General features: G+C 40.5%; 1 protein-coding gene across 3 annotated transcripts in view; it reads left to right on the forward strand.

Moving 5' to 3' along the window:
• Positions 1-14,700, forward strand: part of CCDC171 (coiled-coil domain containing 171) — a 212,585-nt gene extending 197,885 nt beyond the window's left edge. For all 3 annotated transcript variants that reach the window (XM_079959164.1, XM_079959166.1, XM_079959165.1), the window contains one exon: positions 12,632-14,700. In XM_079959164.1, coding sequence (XP_079815290.1) covers positions 12,632-12,847 — 216 coding nt within the window. In that variant the 3' untranslated portion in view covers positions 12,848-14,700. The remainder of the gene's footprint in view (positions 1-12,631) is intronic.
• The last annotated feature ends 6,035 nt before the right edge of the window (positions 14,701-20,735 follow it).

The raw sequence follows: 20,735 nt of genomic DNA on the forward strand, positions 1-20,735 counted from the left end.
GCAGCATCTAAATACATTTATTATTATTATTATTATTATTATTATTATTATTATTATGTTTTGAAAATCAGTTTGTACAGTGATCCTCTTCCTGCACAGTGTCAGCATACTATTTCATATCTTAGCAGCTAGCATTGGGTACACTCTGGTCATCAACTGCTATTCTATGCCACGGCAAAGTCCCTAGAATTTTGTGGGTCATGTTGTATTTTGCCGATGGAACTAAGAGGAACTTGCTTATTGAAAATTAACACAGATACTTAGCTTTAGTCAAAAAATATCTTGCATGTAAAAAACAAAAACAAAAGTGATTTGAGGTTTTCTTCCTGGACATAATTTTTCTTTGGATTTTACCACGATAGAATAGAACAGAATAATGTCACCACGTTTCCTTACAGTAGTGGCACAATTCACAGTCAGTTAAGCAGGTGTCTTAGTTTTCTGTGCTCTTTGCTCTGTCCATTGTACCTGCCTTTTTCCACTCTGCATCCGTCCCATTTGTCTGCCAAGTGACAGTGTCTGACACGCCACGATACAAAGATCCGACAATACTGTCTAGGTTGCAGTGGGAATGAAAAGCTTGTAAGAAGCGAGAAAGCTGTTGTGTTGAAAACTGGATCAGGATGTTTAACCCCGAGTAGAAAGTTTTTATGAAAGAATAGAGCCGAGAACATAATTGAGCTGGCTTTGCAGAAGAAAAGACTTATTCTGTACAAAGGTAGATAAATTTACTTCTTTCTGGTGTCAAGGACTTTTACTTCGGCATTTCCTCCTTCCTTTTGAAGAAGCTATTTCAAGATAGAGGGCTAGAAGCATCCATTATCCAGCGCTAAACCGTGGGTTAAACACAAAAGAAAGTAAAATTTGTTCTGGGGTTATGAATCAACGGAGACATTTTTGTAAGAAGTGAAAGCCTAGTTAGGCTGCCAAAAGACTCTGGTTCATGTACTCAGATGACACCTGAATTGAGGTAATCCAAATGACCTATCCATGCTAATGCTACCTTGACTCTTTCCTCCTTTTTCTATGTCTCAATAAAGTCAGAACATACAGAACATAGCCAAGCACTCCCCATTTCGCCAGACTTCTGTTTCTGGGTCACTGCAGAAATGTGTGAGGGCCACTTTCTGTGTTGCAGCAAAAGACAGATCCTTGAACTTCCACTATGGCTCAGTTTCACCTTTTCATTAATGTCAGAAGAGTTTTTGCAGAGTATGAATGTACCTAAGTCCAGCACTCATCTGAGGCCGTGTGTGTGTGTGTGTCTGTGTGTGTGTCTGTGTCTGTCTCTCTCTCTCTCTGTGTGTGTGTGTGTGCATGTTCTTGGCATGCAAATGCTCTTCGAACATATTAGCAAACTCACGTTTGATCTGATGGTAGTGGGGACCCACCCTTTGCTGTAAAAAGTGCCTACAACTGAGTTCAGATGGTCCAGTCTCTGGCTCATTTCTGCTAAAAAAACAGGTGTTGCTGATCTTTCCTGAGTACCTCTGGTGTTATGCTGCTCACACGAGCACTTTTTGCACAAACCAACAAGAAGTTATGCACACTTCACCTACTCCAGCTCCTGATAAAATCTGCAATTCATCACAGATGCTGGTGATAACCATGGAACTTATGACTCTCAATAGATTACTCACTCATTTCAGACTGAGGACTTTTAATCCCAAGTGACCACATGGGACCCACATTTTATAATCTATCAAGCCGTTCCCCTTTGGTTTTTCCTCACCCTATCCTTTGTCTTATACAAACTTCAAAGAAACAAAGAAAATAGCGGTGGTGTCGTCACTCTTGCAACCTACCTTGGGACAAGGTGCAACCCCATTGTCATGCTTGCTATTTGAAGAGCAGCTATTTAGTTTAGCCTTCAAGCCTTAAAACAGCAGAGCCTGCAACAGAGATGGGGAGCTGGTGGCCTTCCAAGTGTTGTCGGATTCCAACTCCTAAAAGCCCCCGGGCATTTCATTCCACTTTTAATTTGTAAACTACCTTCCTATATTACTACACACAAGGCAGTTTACAACTGAAGACAACAAAATAGATCACACACACAATAACAATCTGATCCAATAATAAAAGCCACAACAACTTTAAAATAAACAAGTTGTATCAAATAAAGCAATATTCAACAATCCATTAGACTGTACTAGTAAACAGTAAAATTAAATATCAGCAAATAATAGTTAAACAGTTTACACTTACCAATTACAGTAAGGAATTACAAATCAATAAAAATAATGGCAAGTCACAATGCTTAAAATACCACAAAGTGCTTAAAATACCACAAATCATGCAAAAGGATCAAATTGGGAAACAAGTACACACAACTTATAAAATTATTTTTGTATTATAAAAGTATTTGGTCAATAGCAAGGGATTATGGGACTTGAAGTCTAACAACATCTGGAGGACCACCAGCAAATTATCTTTGATAGCTTTCACAAACTCCTCTTGAAATCCTCTAGAGAAGACTATTTCATGGCTCTGTTGGAAAGTTTATGCTATCGCTGAAGCATTTTTGTAGTTGAAGAGGTTCTGGCTTCTACAGTATTCATAAGACGACTTTGCTATTAAGTATTAGGGTGTATGCTTTATGTTTCTCAACTGAGCCATTGTTTTGTGCTGGAAATCCAAGTGGAATAATATGAAAATACTTGGAAATGTCTGTGAGGGTGTGATGCAGAAGACAGGAAGTTCAAAGGGTACAAAAGTTTAATATTCTATTATTAGACAACTGTTTTGGTCCTTTGGTTGCTGACAAGTGTTGAACTGGCAGTAACAACTTCATGTTTGTTTTATCGAGCTTGTACATTTGGATCACCATTCCTACAATCAGCAATTGTACTTTTTCTTAATATTCCCGTTTCCTGTTTTTGTGTAGAACTCATTTGAAGAAAGTTTTCAAAACCATACTGCTTCTCGAAGGCCAGAAATGTTGACCTATAGTATAAACCTGTTCTAAAATACCAAGAAAATTCTGTAGAACCCGATTTTGATTCTGTAGAACCAGATGTTGCTGGTCTACAACCCCAATCGTGCACGGCTATTGGCCATGTGGCTGCAGTTGATGATAGGGGACATAGGAGCCAACTCCTAGGGGTCAAGGTCCCTTCAGCTCCCTAATAAAATGTTTGAGGAGACCAGGTCCTCCCAAAGTTGATGGATACTGCCATTCAAATAGTGTGTGTGTGCCGCAATATGTGATTGATTATGCGAGACGGGGCTTACCTGCCCCCCCATGTTTTATTCAAGTTGGCACCCCTGGTAGGTGGAATCCAGCAACATCTAGAGGGCTACAGGTTCTCAACCCCTGCTGCATTTCCTGAAAAAACACCAGCACACAAGGCTAGCAACATTGGGCTATACTTGACGGTTGTCATACACTACTCAACCTCAATTTTTCTGCAGCAAAATGGGTATAACAACACTAGGGCCTTCCTCTTAGCACGTTTCTCCCTTGCATCCTGAGTTTGAATGTCTTCAAAGCCCATGACACCTTTGGTAAAGGCTGTTCTCCAATTGGAGTGCTCGCAGGCAAGTGTTTCCCATTTCCCATGATAATTGTTACACTGCAAGTGAAATCAAAATCCTGCCGATATTTCCATCTGCTTACAGTGGAACGCTCGCAGGCAAGTGTTTCCCAATTGTCGGTGTTTATACTGCATTTTAAAAATTTGCCTTGAGACAGTCTTGCACATAACATGTAGCTGGTCTCTGCATTTCCAAAGCTGGACCTTCAAACCCATCTGTGTGTTCAAGGGACAAGTGAATCTGAATTAAGAAGCAGGTTCTGCTATTGACCATGACTCCCGAGCTAGCTTCACCTGATCCAGAAGCAGCTTCCCAGCTGGAAGGCAATCATAGGTTGGCATGGTAGAAAGCCACACCTGCCTATGAGCTTGGTCACCGTCTCTTGGTCTGACCTACAAGGTTGGTGCAAGGAAGGGAAGCTAAGAGCCACACAAGAGACCACAAGGTACTTGGAAGAAAACCACATTATAAATGCCTATATCTCTTTGTCTTCCTCTGCATTTGCATCATTCCGCAGAGCCTTTTGCGCACATTCTTTTCTCTCTCTCTTTCTCTCTTGTATACAGATTTTACATTCATATAAAAGGCGGGAGTGGGTGGGGACAATTCCTTTTTAGAACGTTCATTCCCTTAGGATGCAATTGGTATGTGGAAAATACTGATTTTCGTTTGCTTAGTGACTCTCGGCTTGTTTGGCTGTTTTGGGGAAAAGTGATTTTCCAGTGTCAGTACCAATCCATGGCTGATTGGTATATATACATAGTTTTTTTCCTTGAATTATTAGGTTTTTATTTAGGTGCAGCCAGAAGTATAACTGTATATATGAATGAGGCCAGAAACAATAGAAACTGTAACCCTAGCCCAGCCACACTCAAATTGTTTATAACTGATAAGCTTGATTTCTTGCCCAGTTAGCATAATTTGAAGCTTGCATGCCTGTTAGACATCAACTGAAATTGAGCCTAGAGTATGACCCTTTCCCCCCTCCTAGTTATTCATATAACAATTAAGGGTCCGCCCTCCCTCTCTCACTGCAATGCCTTTTCAAAATAAATTCACTTTTCTGTTTAATTTCTGATTCTATAAAACTCACAAGTGATTGGTATTGCTCATAAACTGCTTGCACCAGGAGCAGGAGGAGAAGCAAAGGTCAGTACTGCTGCACCAAACCAAAAACTTACTGTGTGTAAAATCTAAGTCAGATCGAAAGGTATTTTAAAAGCAGCTAACTTTTATGAGGATACTCAAGTGTACTTAATTGAGTTAGAAATTCTAGCGTCTTCCCCACCTGGTACTAGAATTTTGGATTAGATTTCTTGCCGTCAGGCAGTTCCTTCAAATTATTTCATACAGAGCAACATTTTTGGATTTCCTCATAAAGCTATTTGCTGATTTTATTGCTTTTATAAAGGATACATTTACTCAATGTAGCACCTTCTCAGATTTTTTTTTTTAAGCTAGCTGCTTTGTTTGTTTGTTTTAATCCAACAAAATGCATGGCCCATATTTTTATTTTTTAAAAAAATGAGTGAACCTCAGGCATGTTGAATTTGGATAATGCACCCGGTGTTTGAACAGCAATTCCGAAGAGTTTCTGAAATCCCAGTGGGATGCTCTTTTGCAAATGTCACATTGCCGTCACATCAAGAAGTGTTATCTACATACAACAGTGGTTTATCAAGGGCACAATGTGACTAGCATTGTTCTTTTCCCCCAGAGGGGGCTGTTTTTTTACAAGACGGCGTAGTTCTGATATGAAATCAGTGCTAAACATTGGTAGTTTGAGCAAGGAAAGGGAATTTTGCTCTCTTGAGAGTGCATGGCATGATAGCACGTACAGCTTGTAATCTCACAACACTGGCAGAAAGATGTTTTGAACCTGACTCTAACCTACAGCCCACTTACGGTGGAACAGCTTCATTGAATGAAAGTATTCATAAGTATACAAGCTGTGAATCATGGTTTGTGGTACCAAACCCTTCTCCCCACCGGTGACTTTCCCTGCAAAGCAGGGGACATTGCACACCCCCTCTCTACTCCCTCACAAATGCTTTTCAGCAGAAAACTCTTTGAGATGGACAACGCTGACCTCCAATATAGCATATGAAGAGATCCATTTTCAAAGCCAGCAAACCCATTTTGATTAGCTGGGTCAGAAACAATGGTGGCTATGAGAATTTGTTGTGCAGGGGACCCTTCTCTCACAAGACAATCCTGGAACACTTAAAATGCATTTTTAAACAAGACATTTGTTTTTAATGTCTCAATGAGTTTATCCTTCAGTTCAATAGATCATTGTGCGCATACTGCCACAGACATATGGTCTCTCTTTAAATTTCTTCCATAGCATATTGATCAGTAGGCTTCCATTCATAGCCTACCGCAACTTCCTTAGAGTATGAGATGACACTTGTGCTCTTGGATAACCCTAATAAAAACTGGAGATTTACTTAAATCATGAAGAAGAAAAAAAGCGGGGAATAAATCTCACCAATGATCTGGGGTTAAAATAGGTGTAACTGAATCTTAAATCTTTCCTGGATGCCCTTAAAAGATTTACAATCCATTTACTTTCTTTGATATGCCTTTTTAAGGGATGCTCACTATTTTACTTAACATACTGCCAGCTGTTCGACAGAGTATGTAATAGAGTTAATCATCTAAATGTCTAATGATTTTTCTGGTGTGAGAATGCTGAATCATAAAGACACTTTAATTATGCCTTAGCCATATCCTTCTGTATCATAAAAGGCTATTGTTGGAAATAATAATTAGGATGCCCCACATTCCCTGCATTTCTGTCGCTAATAGAAATGCAAGGATTTCATGAAACCTGTATATATAAAAATCAAATGTATATTTTAAAAATCAAATTATTTTGATGGTCAAATTTTGGTCCTTTGGTTTTGTTTCGTTTTGTTTCATTTTTAAAGCATGATTTAAAACACAATGAGAAATGTGGCTTTGCTGAATCCTGGCTTTCTCTTCCCGGTTTAGTAAATGGGATGACTAAATCACAGTCGCACCACTTCGGAGCAAACTGGGAAGAAGGAAAGTAGTTAAGCATCTTGCTGTGCGTGAGCAGTTAAGAGGGCAGGCAGGCACCGTGCACCTTGACCACCTATTATGAAGCTTTTTGCTGCAATGTCAAGTGAAAGCAAGTTAATTGGGTGAAGCTGTAGAGCATGTTAGGGGCATGGTAAAGGGATGCTGGCTGACAGCTGAATGTCAGCAGAAGCTACTCAAGTGTGGCTGAGAGACAGAGACCTGTCACAAAGTTCACGCGGGCTGCAGCGCAGTTAGGGAGCTGAAATGTGGTTCGGGCTCACTTTCTCCCTCATTGCATTCAAGCACCTTAAGATTTCACACTGTATGTGTCAACCCTTGTTCTCTAAGCTGTTTTCTCCTAACCCTTCTGAATTCAAATGATTGGACAAAAAGATGCTAATGTTTGGCAAAGTGAATGTAAATATAGTCTTTTTTCCCCCCTCTTCTCCCCCCGCTTCCCCTTTCCTCTTTCTGCCAGAGCACAGATCTGCATCAGGCTCCAGGTCTCTGACAAAAAAAATTAGAATGCTGGAAATTCAGCAGATAGATGCACATCTCTTGTGAAGGGGTTCCCGAATTGGGCAATTAAAACGGTTTGGCTAATCGCTGGTTTTTGTCCGTCGCAGGAGAACTTTTTTTCTGTACAGGCCCTTCCAGCCTGTTGCAAAGGCTGAGCGAGCAAGCTTTTGCTAGTCAATATAATCTCGTCCCTTTTTATTTCCTTTTAATTGATCCCCTCCCAGCTTCCACCGATTGAAGTGGAGGTAACACTTGGAAAAACAGCCACCTGTAAAACTAGCTGTGGGGAGGTATGGACATTAGAAGGCTGCTCACTTGGATTTAGGGCCAAGCTTCCGTTCACCCATAAAATGGGCACCCAGAAATATGGCCAGTAACACAAGCACAAGGCTTGGCCCGCAAGACTCAAATAGAAAGTGTAAAAAGGAAAGAGGAAAACAGAGTCGGCTGTCTTTCCATCTCCGTGTTTAGAGCTGCATAAAGAGTCGAGCGTTGTGCTATGAAATGATAATGGCAGCACGTTGCATAAAAACCTGGGGGACGCTCAAGAGCATATAGTCATCCTTCTGCAAGAGAGAGCCACGGAGTTGTCTTTCTGCTTGTCTGCAAGAAGAAAGAGCCCAGGGTCCATCTCCCGTAAAAGCCTAAGAAGCAGCTCTGCTGTTCTGGATTGCAGTGTATATTGTCCTCAGTGTAGAGTGATCTCCATCAGGTCTACCTGCCCAACAGTCGAGGGATGCAAGGTAAAGGTAAAGGACCCCTGGATGGTTAAGTCCAGTCAAAGGCGACTATGGGGTTGCAGCGCTCATCTCGCTTTCAGGCCAAGGAGCCGGTGTTTGTCCACAGACAGCCTTCTGGGTCATGTGGCCAGCAGGACTAAACCGCTTCTAGTGCAATGGGACACAGTGACGGAAACCAGAGCGCACGGAAATGCTTGCCAATCGGAAGGTCAGCAGTTTGAATCCCTGCGACGGGGTGAGTTCCCGTTGCTCTGTCCCAGCTCCTGCCAACCTAGCAGTTCAAAAGCATGTTAAAGTGCAAGTAGATAAATAGCTACCACTCCGGTGGGAAGGTAAACGGTGTTTCCGTGCGCTGCTCTGGTTCGCCAGAAGTGGCTTAGTCATGCTGGCCTCATGAACCAGAAGCTGTACGCCGGCTCCCTTGGCCAGTAAAGCGAGATGAGCGCCGCAACCCCAGAGTCGTACGCGACTGGACTTAACTGTCAGGGGTCCTTTACCTTTACCTTTTTAAGGCCATCAGAGCTCATCCTAAATCTGGATGGGAAAACAAGGTAGTAGGAGAGCAGTCTGTAAAGAAACTGCAGACACCCCGTTTTACCGTTCACAGTACAAACCTGACCTTGGGGGATGTTGGTTCTCTACCTACAAGATAGTTGCTGAATCCTAAAAAACTGGGTGTGGTTGGTGTGAGTGTGTATGTGCATGTGTTTGCTCTACCACAGTAGCTTGATGCCTCCGTAAGAATCTGGATTGTGCAGCAAATTCATTAAACTGACATAAATGGTTCTTGCAGAAGTTAGATGATTTCAAGATACATCATTCAAGAACGTTTAGAAATGTACTGTAGATATCAAAATACAGTGGTACCTTGGGTTACATACGCTTCAGGCTACAGACTCCGCTAACCCAGAAATAATACCTCGGGCTAAAAACTTTGCTTCAGGATGAGAACAGAAATCATGCTCTGGCAGCGGGAGGCCCCATTAGCTAAAGTGGTGCTTCAGGTCAAGAACTGTTTCAGGTTAAGAACGGACCTCCGGAACGAATTAAGTATGTAACCAGAGGTACCACTGTATACTGTACATGTGGTCACAGAAAATACAGCGGCACCTCGGTTTTCGAACGCCTCCGTAGTCGAACATTTTGGAACTCTGAAAACCCGGACGCAAGTGCCTCGGAACTCAAACAGACTTCCGGAATGGATTACGTTAGAAAAGTGAGGTACCACTGTATTTATATAACTGTGTTGGAAATTCCGAATAGTATATGAAATCAGTGCCAGCTCAGGACATTTTGTAGTCCAAATCAGAGTCCAAATGCAGCCATCCCATCCCAATAGATGCATCATTTTATAAAGTTTTGCTGTACTATTTAGACACCAAATCCTGCCTTGATTTATCTCCCCTTCCTGATTCTGCCTGAAGCAGGTCTCTTCTTCTTGCTGCTTAGTGGTAACTGTTAGGTAGACTCCAAGCCTTAGGAGCTACACTAGGGCAATGTAGGGTGAAAGAACAATTCCTCCTTCCTGTTCTCTGATACAATGGTACCTTGGTTGTTGAACTTTATCCGTTCCAAGAGTCCGTTCGACTCCTGGAACCGTTCGAAAACCAAAGCGCAATTTTTGATTGGCTGCAGGAGCTTCCTGCACTCAGTCGGAAGCTGCGTCAGACGTTAAGCTTCCAAAAAACATTTGCAAACCAGAACATTTGCTTCCGGGTTTGCCGCGTTCGAGAGCCATTCTGTTCGGGAGCCAAGCCATTTGAGAACCAAGGTACCACTGTACTGCCGTATACAGATAAGTAAAAAGGAGGGTGCCTTGGGAGCTGGCAGAAATGAGCAGAGAGTAACCAAGAATCCTTCTCCTGCCCAAATATTGATCTGAGCTGTAGTAGGATGTGGAGGGGGGCATTCTTTTGAGGCAACCTTTTAAGACCCCCAGAAGTTCTTTTTTTTTTTAGCCAAGCTCGGGCAAACTTGCATAGCTTCTCTAGCCTCTAAGCTGCTGCAACATGGAGCCACCCTCTTGGACAGAACCCATCAGTAAATACAGCCGTCTCAGCGAATATGCACATAGTTTCCGGTTCAAATGAGCTGTTGGTGCTCCTGCACAGAGACTCCAAGTTCCAATTCTGTAATGTTGCCAACTAAGGGATACAGCGCAATGATATTGAGAGAAAAAATACAATCTGATGCATATAGACACATGGTTAGAGTAAAAAAACACACCAAAAACCTATATTATATTGAGTTATTCCAATGTAAGTTATACTTTCAGGGCTATGTGTGTGTTTTCTTCATTTGTTTTAAATGTATACAGCAGTTCTGGATCAAAACAGTTCATATGAATAGCGGCGAAAGCTTTTCCTCCATCTGTCAAGGCTACAGGAGCAATCAGATTTCCATTCCATTTGTTGGATGTTATTCTACCTCAGTTTCCTAGGAGGTGCAGCCTGGGCCTGAGAACTGAAGCAGACCAGACTCCCCTCCTTCCACCACCGCCAAACATTGAAGCCTTTTCCTGTAACAGTCTATTGACTAGCTGCCAATCATTAAGTTTCATACTTTTTTTGTGCAACTCTCTGAGGGAACCTGATTTCTACCCCCTTGCTTGGGATTTTGAGGCTGCTTTATTTTCAAAAAAAGAATCGGCTGAGTTTTGAGGGAAATAAAATGTGAGAAATGATTATGATTTTTAACCAGAATGATAAGCGCATTCATGTGAAAAATGACACTGACAAATATGCAAAACAACCTGTCCTTTACCTATTGACTGCACCTATTTAAAATGACAAATTGTCCTTGGTTTTTGGAGCGGAATTTTAAAACAAAGCACATTTTCACATAGCATCAGAATTTCTCTCTTTGGAGTAAACCAGCAAATCCAAATTTTGCATTCTTGCTGCGGCATCCTGTACAAACATTTAGATAATTAAAACTTGCTAATTAGAATAGCAGATGTTCAAATATGTGAAGTCACTGTTGCCATTGCAATAAACATATCGATTTTAACTTGGCTACAATATGCTGTGTGCAGTAGGACCAAAATATACTCGCAACAAAGATTGCAAGTTTAATTTCTGTCTAACTCAAACTTCACAATCCAAAATCCTTTGTAGAATTGAGCGTACAACTGCTTTTTAAATATCTCTTTGGGGTAACCATTTGAACTTGCAACCATACTGGTGGTTCTTAAAGGTCCGCCTTTTCAGCCTGCTACAAGATAGCTTGTGTTGTATCAGGAAATCAAAGAGCCAACATCAAAGGAAATTGCTGAACTAGGTGTTAGATGCAGCCCATTGATTTTTCCTCCTTCTTCTCGCCAGTAGCAGTAATGGGAATGGGAGGGGGAAGCGCACAAAAACCCGATGCGCACAGTAGCAAAATTCCAAATATTCCCTTCCACTTCATTACTGTAGCCTGTATTTTGGTGCTCATACAATTCACCGAATGCATTCCATGGCATTTTGATGCCGTTGGTTAAAGTAGCGCATGTCCCTAATGCAGATCAAATTTATTATTTTTATTTTTATTGATAAATGCAATACTTACACACACAAACCAGAACACTAAACAAACTTATTATTCATAGATACATACACCTCTCAACTTAGATTACAAAAAAAGAAAACAAACATGAAAACTAAACATACAGACATAAATTTTGACTTCCCTCCACCTATATGTGGCTTCCTTGTTTCTTTTCTTCTTTTCGCTGTGTTATCAATATTATTTTTGACTATCTCATCTTATGCCCATTTATTCTTAATTTTTTACTCTATGAGTTTCATTCATTGCATAGTGATATATTAGTACCAGAACAATGTTTTTTGATGTATTCCTTCACGCAAGTCCACTCCTCTATCAGTTTTTGATCTGATTGGTCTCTTACCACTGCTGTAAGTCTTGCTGATTCTATATATTCACAAAATCTTATTTGCCATTCTCTTATTGAGGGAGTGCAGATCGAATTTTAGATACAGTTGTGTTTGCTAGTTTCGGCGGTGGTTGTATGTGATATTTGTTCTAAAGGTACTCATTCTTCCTATACATTCTTCAGACTGATTCAAACTGCACCTCTTGGCTCTCTTACCTAGGATTAAGTCGATGGGACTTAGTTCTGAGTAAGAAATGTGTAGGATTATGGTACCCGAATACTTTATCTGCTTCATTTGCTCTGATCAATGAAAATTGTAGCTAAAATTTTGTAGATGTTAATGAACATGAACAAGCTAATATTTCTTCAGGACTGTATCCTATTTGGGTGGAATGTAGTTGCTGACCATGTTTAATTTATTCCAGACAGAGAATGAGACAAAAATTTAAACTAGGAAAGGTCAGGGGCAAGCACAATTCAGCATTATCAAACACTTTAAAAAAAATGAAGTGAAAAATCTATTCGAGACTTTACTGTACAGTGCAAAAAACCACTTGTTCGGATTTGTAGCTCATTGTGGCAATTTAGCAATTTTCAGTCTTAATGATAGCAGTGCAGCAGAGATACAGGAATGAGAGAATCAAAACCTTTACTAGAGCATTCAAATGTGAAAATAAGGGTAGTCGAAATATTAGGCGAAACAAATAATGTTTTCAAAAATTATTGTTAACTATTACAATCCATAGATAATCATAGTGTGCTTGTTGAAATTAATGGGGCTTAAAACTGCTTTAAACCGTGCATTGGGTTGTACTAATATGCCGTAGAATTTGAGCATACTGTTTCTTAATTGGCCTATGGCTAATGTGTATGTATTTCATTTATGATTCTTTTCCCTTCTCTTTTTGCCTTATAGGAGCCGCCAAACACTTTAAGCATCCCTAGATCTTCAAGATCCTTAACCCAGCTGGACCAGAATTGCATCCCAGACTTTTTGCCACTCAAGGCAGAGTCAGATTACGATACATCTTTTGCCTTGGTACACAACAGACCTAATTCTCAGATTTCCTCATATTCCTCAACCCTGAATTTCATACCCACCACCAAACGAGCAATGCAAAATGGATGTTAAGATCCGATATTTTTTTGTAAGCAGCTATATATAAATACATGTGTGTAACTAATTAAAAAAACCTCGCTTATTTGGATGTTTTGAGCCTTCGAATTGCACTTATTTCTCTATGCATTTCCGTGGCATTAATTTTGCATTATTCATTGCGGGAGTTTCACGGGTTGTTCCTATGTTCCTGTGCTCCCAGCATACTGAAAAAGAGTTCGTTAAATATATATATATATATATATATATATATAATGAAAAGTTTTATTTATCACGGTAGCTCATTTTTATGTAATATATTTTTAAATGTTAAAGAATGACACATTTTGGGTAATTTTCCTCAGACTTTTTTTAAAAAAAGAAATCAATAAGCCATTTTAGTCTCTATCTATCAAAGTTGTTTCATACTTGTCTATTTTAAAACAGGGCTGCAATACTTTAATAGGATTGAGAGAGCTATTTGAAATGTATGCCAATGATTCCTGTCATTTCATGGCAGCCCTGCTATGGTTCAGTGAGCCCCCTTCCTCTCTTGTCAGCTCAACTGAAGACAAGCATTTAGTTGCAAACTTTAAGCAGGTTGTGCAAAACAGAAATGATGGGACTGCTTCTCTTTCTGCACAATAATGTCACTCCTGGTCAATGTGAGAAGGTCAGGTTGCTCCTTGTAAACCTACATGATACTACTTGCCCATTTGAACAAGTTAAGTTAAGTGTGGAATCCGGTCCCTGCAGGCATTGCAAACTCATCCTTTTATCAAGTCCGTGTTTGATAAGAAAGTAGAAACAATTGTACGGGGAGGAATTTCTCCCTCTCTCTCCCTCTCTCCTTTTTTAGATGATATGTTTATGTACTTTTTATAAGGGCAGTTCCCAAACCAGGATTGCAGGTAATAAATTTAGTTTTAAGCTGCAGAGACTTTAAAGGAATGGCCGTTTTGACCTTCAAAATAGACTCCTTTTGTTGTTGTTGTTGTGGGTAGTAGGACCCAAGAGTGACGCCCATCTTTGATGCTGACAGAATTTAAAGCAAGGCCATTGCCCTGCATTTTCTGCCTTGTAGCACACAAAAGTAAAATTGTATGTCAGGCCGAGATGTCGGGGAGCTGACAAGATGCCCCAGTGACATTTCAGCTGGAAAGAGCAAGTGTCTTGCAACCAAGTGGTCAAATATCAAATAATAGGTCAAGCAGGAAGGAGCTGAGTTCTAACCACAAAGAGGTTTCTGGTAACTTACTTGACAAGCTTTTGGGCGCTTTGTGGCTTGACAAAGTGATGTTCTGTTGGGTATCGCTAGACAGACCGTTCTTTATCGCCTTCAGAAGATCAGACATTGACATTGATTAAACTCTTTAACCCTTAAAGGTTAAATCCTGGCTGTATGCGTCATTGTGAGTAAAGAACAAAAGAAAATTTGTAATATATACCATTTGTTATGGTATTAATCACCCCAACTCCCCAGTGCCATTAACATTTGATGTGTAATGTAGTTTTTGACAGCGATATTGAATGCAAAATCTATATGTTAGATTGCTTCTCATTATGGATCAGGGGTACATTAGAAAAATAACAATGTGCTTTATGGAATTTGTAATTTCTCGTGCTTTGATAAGAGCAGTGATTTGATTCCACAGGTCCTGACTAGTAACATTTGTCTTTGTTCTTTTGCCCTAGAAGATAAAATCTGCATATGTAATACACCTACCGTTATAAGTAAAATCATGCAAATTTCCAAGAAATGTACTCCAAAGCCACTTTGTAGAACTCTGAAAAATTTCAAGTATTTTTCATCCCTAGTTTACAAAGTGGTCGCACACGTACAATTGCAGATGTACTTGTTTTCAGATGAACCAGTAAAAAAAAGAAAAGTCTCTCTTTTCATGGTGTGTTTTCTCTATGAGGCAAAGTTCTATTCTGCTTCTGTTCCTCCTAGTTGTTGCAGTTGCTACACACATACTGAAAATATTGTACATTGATCTCAAACATGGATCACTTGCTTTTATCCACACGCAGGGCTTTCCTTTCTATGTTCCGTACCCTTGTTGCTTGTTTAAAGTGAGCTCAAAGGCAAAGATCTGAGTCCATTAAAAGCCACCACAAAGATTTTAAGACCATATGGCCAGAACTTTGCTTGTTTACAATGCATGACTTTGCACTACCAAAACCATCTCCACCACTCCCCCCCAAAAAACCCTCCAAACATTGGTTGTGGTGATGTTCAGTTTTAAACTTTGCTTGTCACAACAGTAACACAATGCAATTTATAGTTTTTAAAAGGGTCGTGCAGTAATGAGTTAAGCATTGCTGCCTTTGGGAAATCAGAACATTTCTGGTTTGCATTTCCCTACTCAGCAGAAGAGCCGCAACTGGAAGTTTGTAAATGATGTATAGGAATGGCTGTTTTGCAAGGAGGTTAGCATGAATATTATAGAATAGATAGGGGTTGATGGATCAGTCCTTTACCAGTCAATACCAATTTCACATAGTCATTCACAAGTCTCATTTCCGTGTGTGTGTGTGATGCAAATCTAGCAGATGAAAAATAGAAAGGAGATTTTTAAAAATAGCAACTGAAATTAACAATAAATTATCCTATTAATCCTAATTTAAACGAGTGGATTAATATACAGTGGTACCTCAGGTTAAGAACTTAATTCGTTCTGGAGGTCTGTTCTTAACCTGAAACTGTTCTTAACCTGAAGCACCACTTTAGCTAATGGGGCCTCCCGCTGCTGCTGTGCCATCCTGAAGCAAAGTTCTTAACCCGAGGTACTATTTCTGGGTTAGCGGAGTCTGTAACCTGAAGCGTATGTAACCTGAGGTACCACTGTACATCATCCGTATGTCCAAAATATATACAGTTGTACCTCGGAAGTCGAATACAATCCGTTCTGGAAGTCCGTTCGACTTCCGAAACATTTGGAAACCAAGGCGTGGCTTCTGATTGGCCAGTCACAAGGCGTTTCGAGTCTCAAGGCGTTAGACTTCCAAGGTACAACTGTATCTAAACGAGGATTATAAGCCATGCATTCAAACATAGAAAAGGCAGTATGATCAGGCTCTCTCAGAAAGTCGTAGAATCTCCTTCAATGAAGGGTCTTAGCTGAGATTCCTGCATTGCAGGGAGTTGAATCTCGATGACAATTGCTGTCGCTTCCTACTCTACAGTTCTATAATTCTATGATGTTCAGACCACTGAGTGGTGGATGTTTTTCCTTGGAGCAAACGTAAGTCTCTTTGCCACCATAAGGGTTTACAGAATCTACTTTTGTTGTCTGTCTGTTAGTCCTCGCACTACAGAGATACAATTTAAGAGTGTGTGAACACCCTCAAATATCAAGGATTCCTCCAAAACAAAGTTAATACAAGCAATATACCCACTACATCTTTTTGTTGTTGTTGAATCCATTTCAGTTTTAAACCTAAAGAACACTCTATATAGATGCAACTTTTCATTTCCATTGAACTGATTAAAATAAAATGCACATGAAAGTTCGTATTTAAATAGATATGCTATCTGAATGTATGCATTACTACAAATGTGTATTTGATCCTAAAATATGCATTTTGAAGCATCTCGGTGTATGTTTTGAGCTGAGAACTGTACCATAGCCATCAAAATGCAAGATCCGAAGGATAATTACATTCCAATCCACATATTAGTCTGGGATGTGCGAATCGGTTTCATTTGCATAGGAATTCACAAAAATCACACTCTTTGAGCACGCAGATATGTAAGACAGATTACACATCAACACGATCACAGCTGCGTAGGTGGAAGGAACAGAAAACTGGGAGACTTGAAGGAAAACCTGGTTATGCTTTGAAAAAACAGTTTACAACTAGTGCTGGAAGAAGCTGCCCAGAATAGGAATCATAGGTCATATTACTGCATTTTCCAAAGAAAACTCACCCTGTCGCGGGGATTTGAGCCGCTGACCTTCTGATCGGCAAGACCTAGGCTCTGTGGTTTAACCCACAGCGCCACCCACGTCCCAGTAGATACCTATGAGGTCCATAAATTACCATATAGCATATATTCAACACAAAAAACAGTGGCAATCTGTTGTTGACAAAGGACAGCTGGACTTATAAAGGGCCCCATTACCTTCAGTAGCTTAGGACCTCATCAAACCTCAATCCAGCCCTGAAAACTACCCCCATCCAGCCACAGTCTGCCTGGGTGACTGGCCCCACAGGTAACTCGGTTCTGTTTTTAAGGACTTTCCGTCCTCCAGTGCTGGTGGGGAACTGCTGGAAACAGCTTGCCAATAGCATGATGAACAGCCGTCAAGGGGATTGATCTGAAAATATTTTCGGTTTGCATTTCGGGAAAGTTTCTTTAACTTTTCTTCCTTGGTTGTTTTTATGTAGCTGTAAATGCTGCTCCTAACAGTCAAGTTCTTCTGTGTGCCTATTCGGAAGGTAAGTGGCACTGAGTTCAAAGGGGCTTCCTCTCAGAATCACAGAATCCTAATAATCATGTTTACTTGTTTGTACTAAAGTCCTCTCTAATGTACCATTTTGCTGTCTCGCTCCTTAAATATTAGACTGAAAATGGCTTGTTTTTGTTTTAAGAGCTCTTGTTAACTGATGGTCTGTTATTCTATACCACTGTTTTACTGTCCTGGGTCAACTAGCACAGCTGATTCTAATATGTCAGTTGAACAGCATACTGTAGTCATTAGGAATATCTGTGCACTCCGTGCAAGCCTTTGTGACATTGAGTTATAACTTGGACGGAAATATTCATCGGATATTTTTTTTTTGGCAAGAAAAGCATTCCAGGGTATTTTTTATATTGTTGTTGTGACAGTAATGCATCTTACGTATTCCATCATCCAAAAATGTGTTACTGGGTTGGAGGTGGGGAATGCATAAGGTGAAACAGAGCAGAGTTAGAAACATCACCTGATGTTAAAAAGCCAAGAAACCTCCCCCCCCCCCGTTCCAGTGGACATTTTGCTCTCTTCTGCCATTGATTCACTCAAGTTGTTTACATCTCCTTCTGCAGTTCATCTGTTAGTTTGAAATGCATCTGATTTTAGAAGGGTGGACATATTTGGGGAAACCATTCATGATCAAGATTTTTGAAACAAACGGATTCGTAGTGTATTAAAGGATGGATATTGTACAGTGGTACCTTGGGTTACATACGCTTCAGGTTACATATGCTTCAGGTTACACACTCCGCTAACCCAGAAATAGTGCTTCAGGTTAAGAACTTTGCTTCAGGATGAGAACAGAAATCGTGCTTCGGCGGTGCGGCGGCAGCAGGAGGCCCCATTAGCTAAAGTGGTGCTTCAGGTTAAGAACAGTTTCAGGTTAAGTACGTAACCTGAGGTACCACTGTACTTGCAGTGAAATCCTTTGCATGGCTGCTAAGGTTTGCAAGCTATGTTCAATGGAGCATACTCTGAAGCAAGTCTCTCATATAAGTTGACTGAATGATTGAACATATGATTAACAACTGAAAATAGAAGCTATGGTGTCACTTCAGAATCTTTAGAATCTGATTTTTGTCGCTCATTCTGATGAGGTATGTAGTTAATGGTTGTTGGTTTTTTTAAGATGGATAATATGACCCATATCTTTTGTTGAAGATTGAAGATGGAAGTCTGTGGGTTTGAGAAAAGTACATGGACTGCAAGAAGATCAAACCAATCCATTCTGAAGGAAATCAGCCCTGAGTGCTCACTGGAAGGACAGATCCTGAAGCTGAGGCTCCAGTACTTTGGCCACCTCATGAGAAGAGAAGACTCCCTGGAAAAGACCCTGATGTTGGGAAAGATGGAGGGCACAAGGAGAGGGGGACGACAGAGGACGAGATGTTTGGACGATGTTCTTGAAGGTACCAACATGCGTTTGACCAAACTGCGGGAGACAGTGGAAGATAGGAATGCCTGGCGTGCAGTGGCCACCGAGAGCATATAACACTGGTCTTGAAAAGACCTACATTGGTTTCCAGTACATTTCTGAGCACAATTCAAAGTGTTTCTGCTGACCTTTAAAGCCCTAAACCGCCTCAGCCCAGGATACCTGAAGGAACATCTCCACCCCCATCCTTCAGCCCGGATACTGAGGTCCAGCTCCGAGGGCCACTGGTGGTTCCTTCACTGGAAGAAGTGAGGTTACAGAGAACCAGGCACAGGGTCTACTCGGTAGTGGCGCCCGCCTTGTGGAACCCCCTCAGACATCAAAGAAATAAACAACTAGATGACATTTAGAAGACATCTGAAGGCAGCCCTGTTTAGGGAAGTTTTTAATGACTGATGCTTTAATGGATTTTTAATCAATTGTTGGAAGCCGCCCAGAGTGGCTGGGGAAACCCAGCCAGATGGGCGGAGTAGAAATAATAAATTTTATTATTATTATTATTATTATTATTATTTTCTCAAGGCATGTTCAAGCCTCTTTCATAGATTGCCGCTTGTGCCTCACCACTTCATCAAGTGTGTTTCTCTGGAGTTTTCTTGATAAAATGCTGGTTTTTGTACTATAGTGGTGTAACCAACACAATGACAAAGTATCTCATCTTTACATTTCTATAATAATTATAATAGAGTGGATCAGCCAACTAGTAGACTGTAATAATATTGCTTAGAAAGAAAAGGCAAATAATTCCTGGGAACTGAGAACATGATGGAGAAATCTTGAAATACATACTCTGATTTGTATACCATGCCTATTTTCACTGGAGGAAAAGATCTCTCTTCCCCACGCCCCCAGCAGCATTGATTCCACCATAGTATTTTCTGAGTATTTATGCAATTTGGGGGCTGTGCATGTATACTTGACTGATTGGTTAGCCACCACACTGGGAAAGGTAGTGAGATCAATGAACATTACTATTGGGATATTAGATTTGTTGGGATTCCAAACAAATTACTTAAAACCTAAGGGAGAACACCCTGACTGATCTGGTTTTAGACTGTCACTAAGAGTAAATTTTAAAAGGAGGTGATGAATAAGACCTTTCAAGAAAAGCCCAGGCTGATCTGTTTGCTATAAATTAAGATCAAAAGCTGCCACTTTGCTACATAAGTAAAGTTAAATAGCCAAGTTAGCAGATCTAATTTTGCAGAGAGAATTTGTGTGCGTTTTTCTCCGACAGTCCCCAGTGAGCCGATGATCCCGTCCAAGCTAAGAAAGGATAAAGGTTCACGATCCATGTAATGCCACTCTCTATAAAGGAAATGAGTCGCCTTCTGCTGCTACTTTTTTCCAGAGAGGGCCAGCCAAACCCAAAAGACTGTTCCTGTTTCAACCAAAGTGTTTCACTTTCACATATACACACACAGCAGGACTCCCTGAAGGGTACAGATTAAACAGTTGGGGTTATTTGAAAAAGTGTCTGAAGTCTTCCTCCTAGCCAGAAAGAATTGCACTGTAAAAGATATATAATTTGAAAGGGGAGGAGTTTCTCCTTTTTGGTGCTGGACTCCAAAAAAGAAGAAGATTCTTTTAATAGCTGTAACGGTTCCTACCATTGTCTGCTAGTCTGCAAGAACCTCCGTATAAAGTTCACCAAGTTAGGTCCAGTTCACCACGTGAACTATTTGACTACAAACTTATTTCTTTTCAATAGCTGCCAGTCATTTTGCACATCAAAAGAGGCAGATGTTTTAAACCTAATTTTGGTTAAGTGGTGTCATAAACAAACCCCCGATAGAAGTCCTGTGGAGGGAATGAGGATTACTTTTCTTTTCTGAGAATAAGTTAAGAAACCCAGCCATTTTCCTTGGGAGGCTGAAGGTGGAAATTTCAGAAAGTTTCACATTCTTCCATCTGTAGCCAACTTATTACATCCCCCCCCCCTCTTATACTGTCCCTTCTTCCTTCAATTTCATCTAGTCTGTCTTCTCTTTGTACCATAACAGGTCAACGAAACATCTCTACTATG

This window comes from Podarcis cretensis (assembly GCF_951804945.1).
Source record: "Podarcis cretensis genome assembly, chromosome: 17".
In the NCBI taxonomy this organism is placed as follows: Eukaryota; Metazoa; Chordata; class Lepidosauria; order Squamata; family Lacertidae; genus Podarcis; species Podarcis cretensis.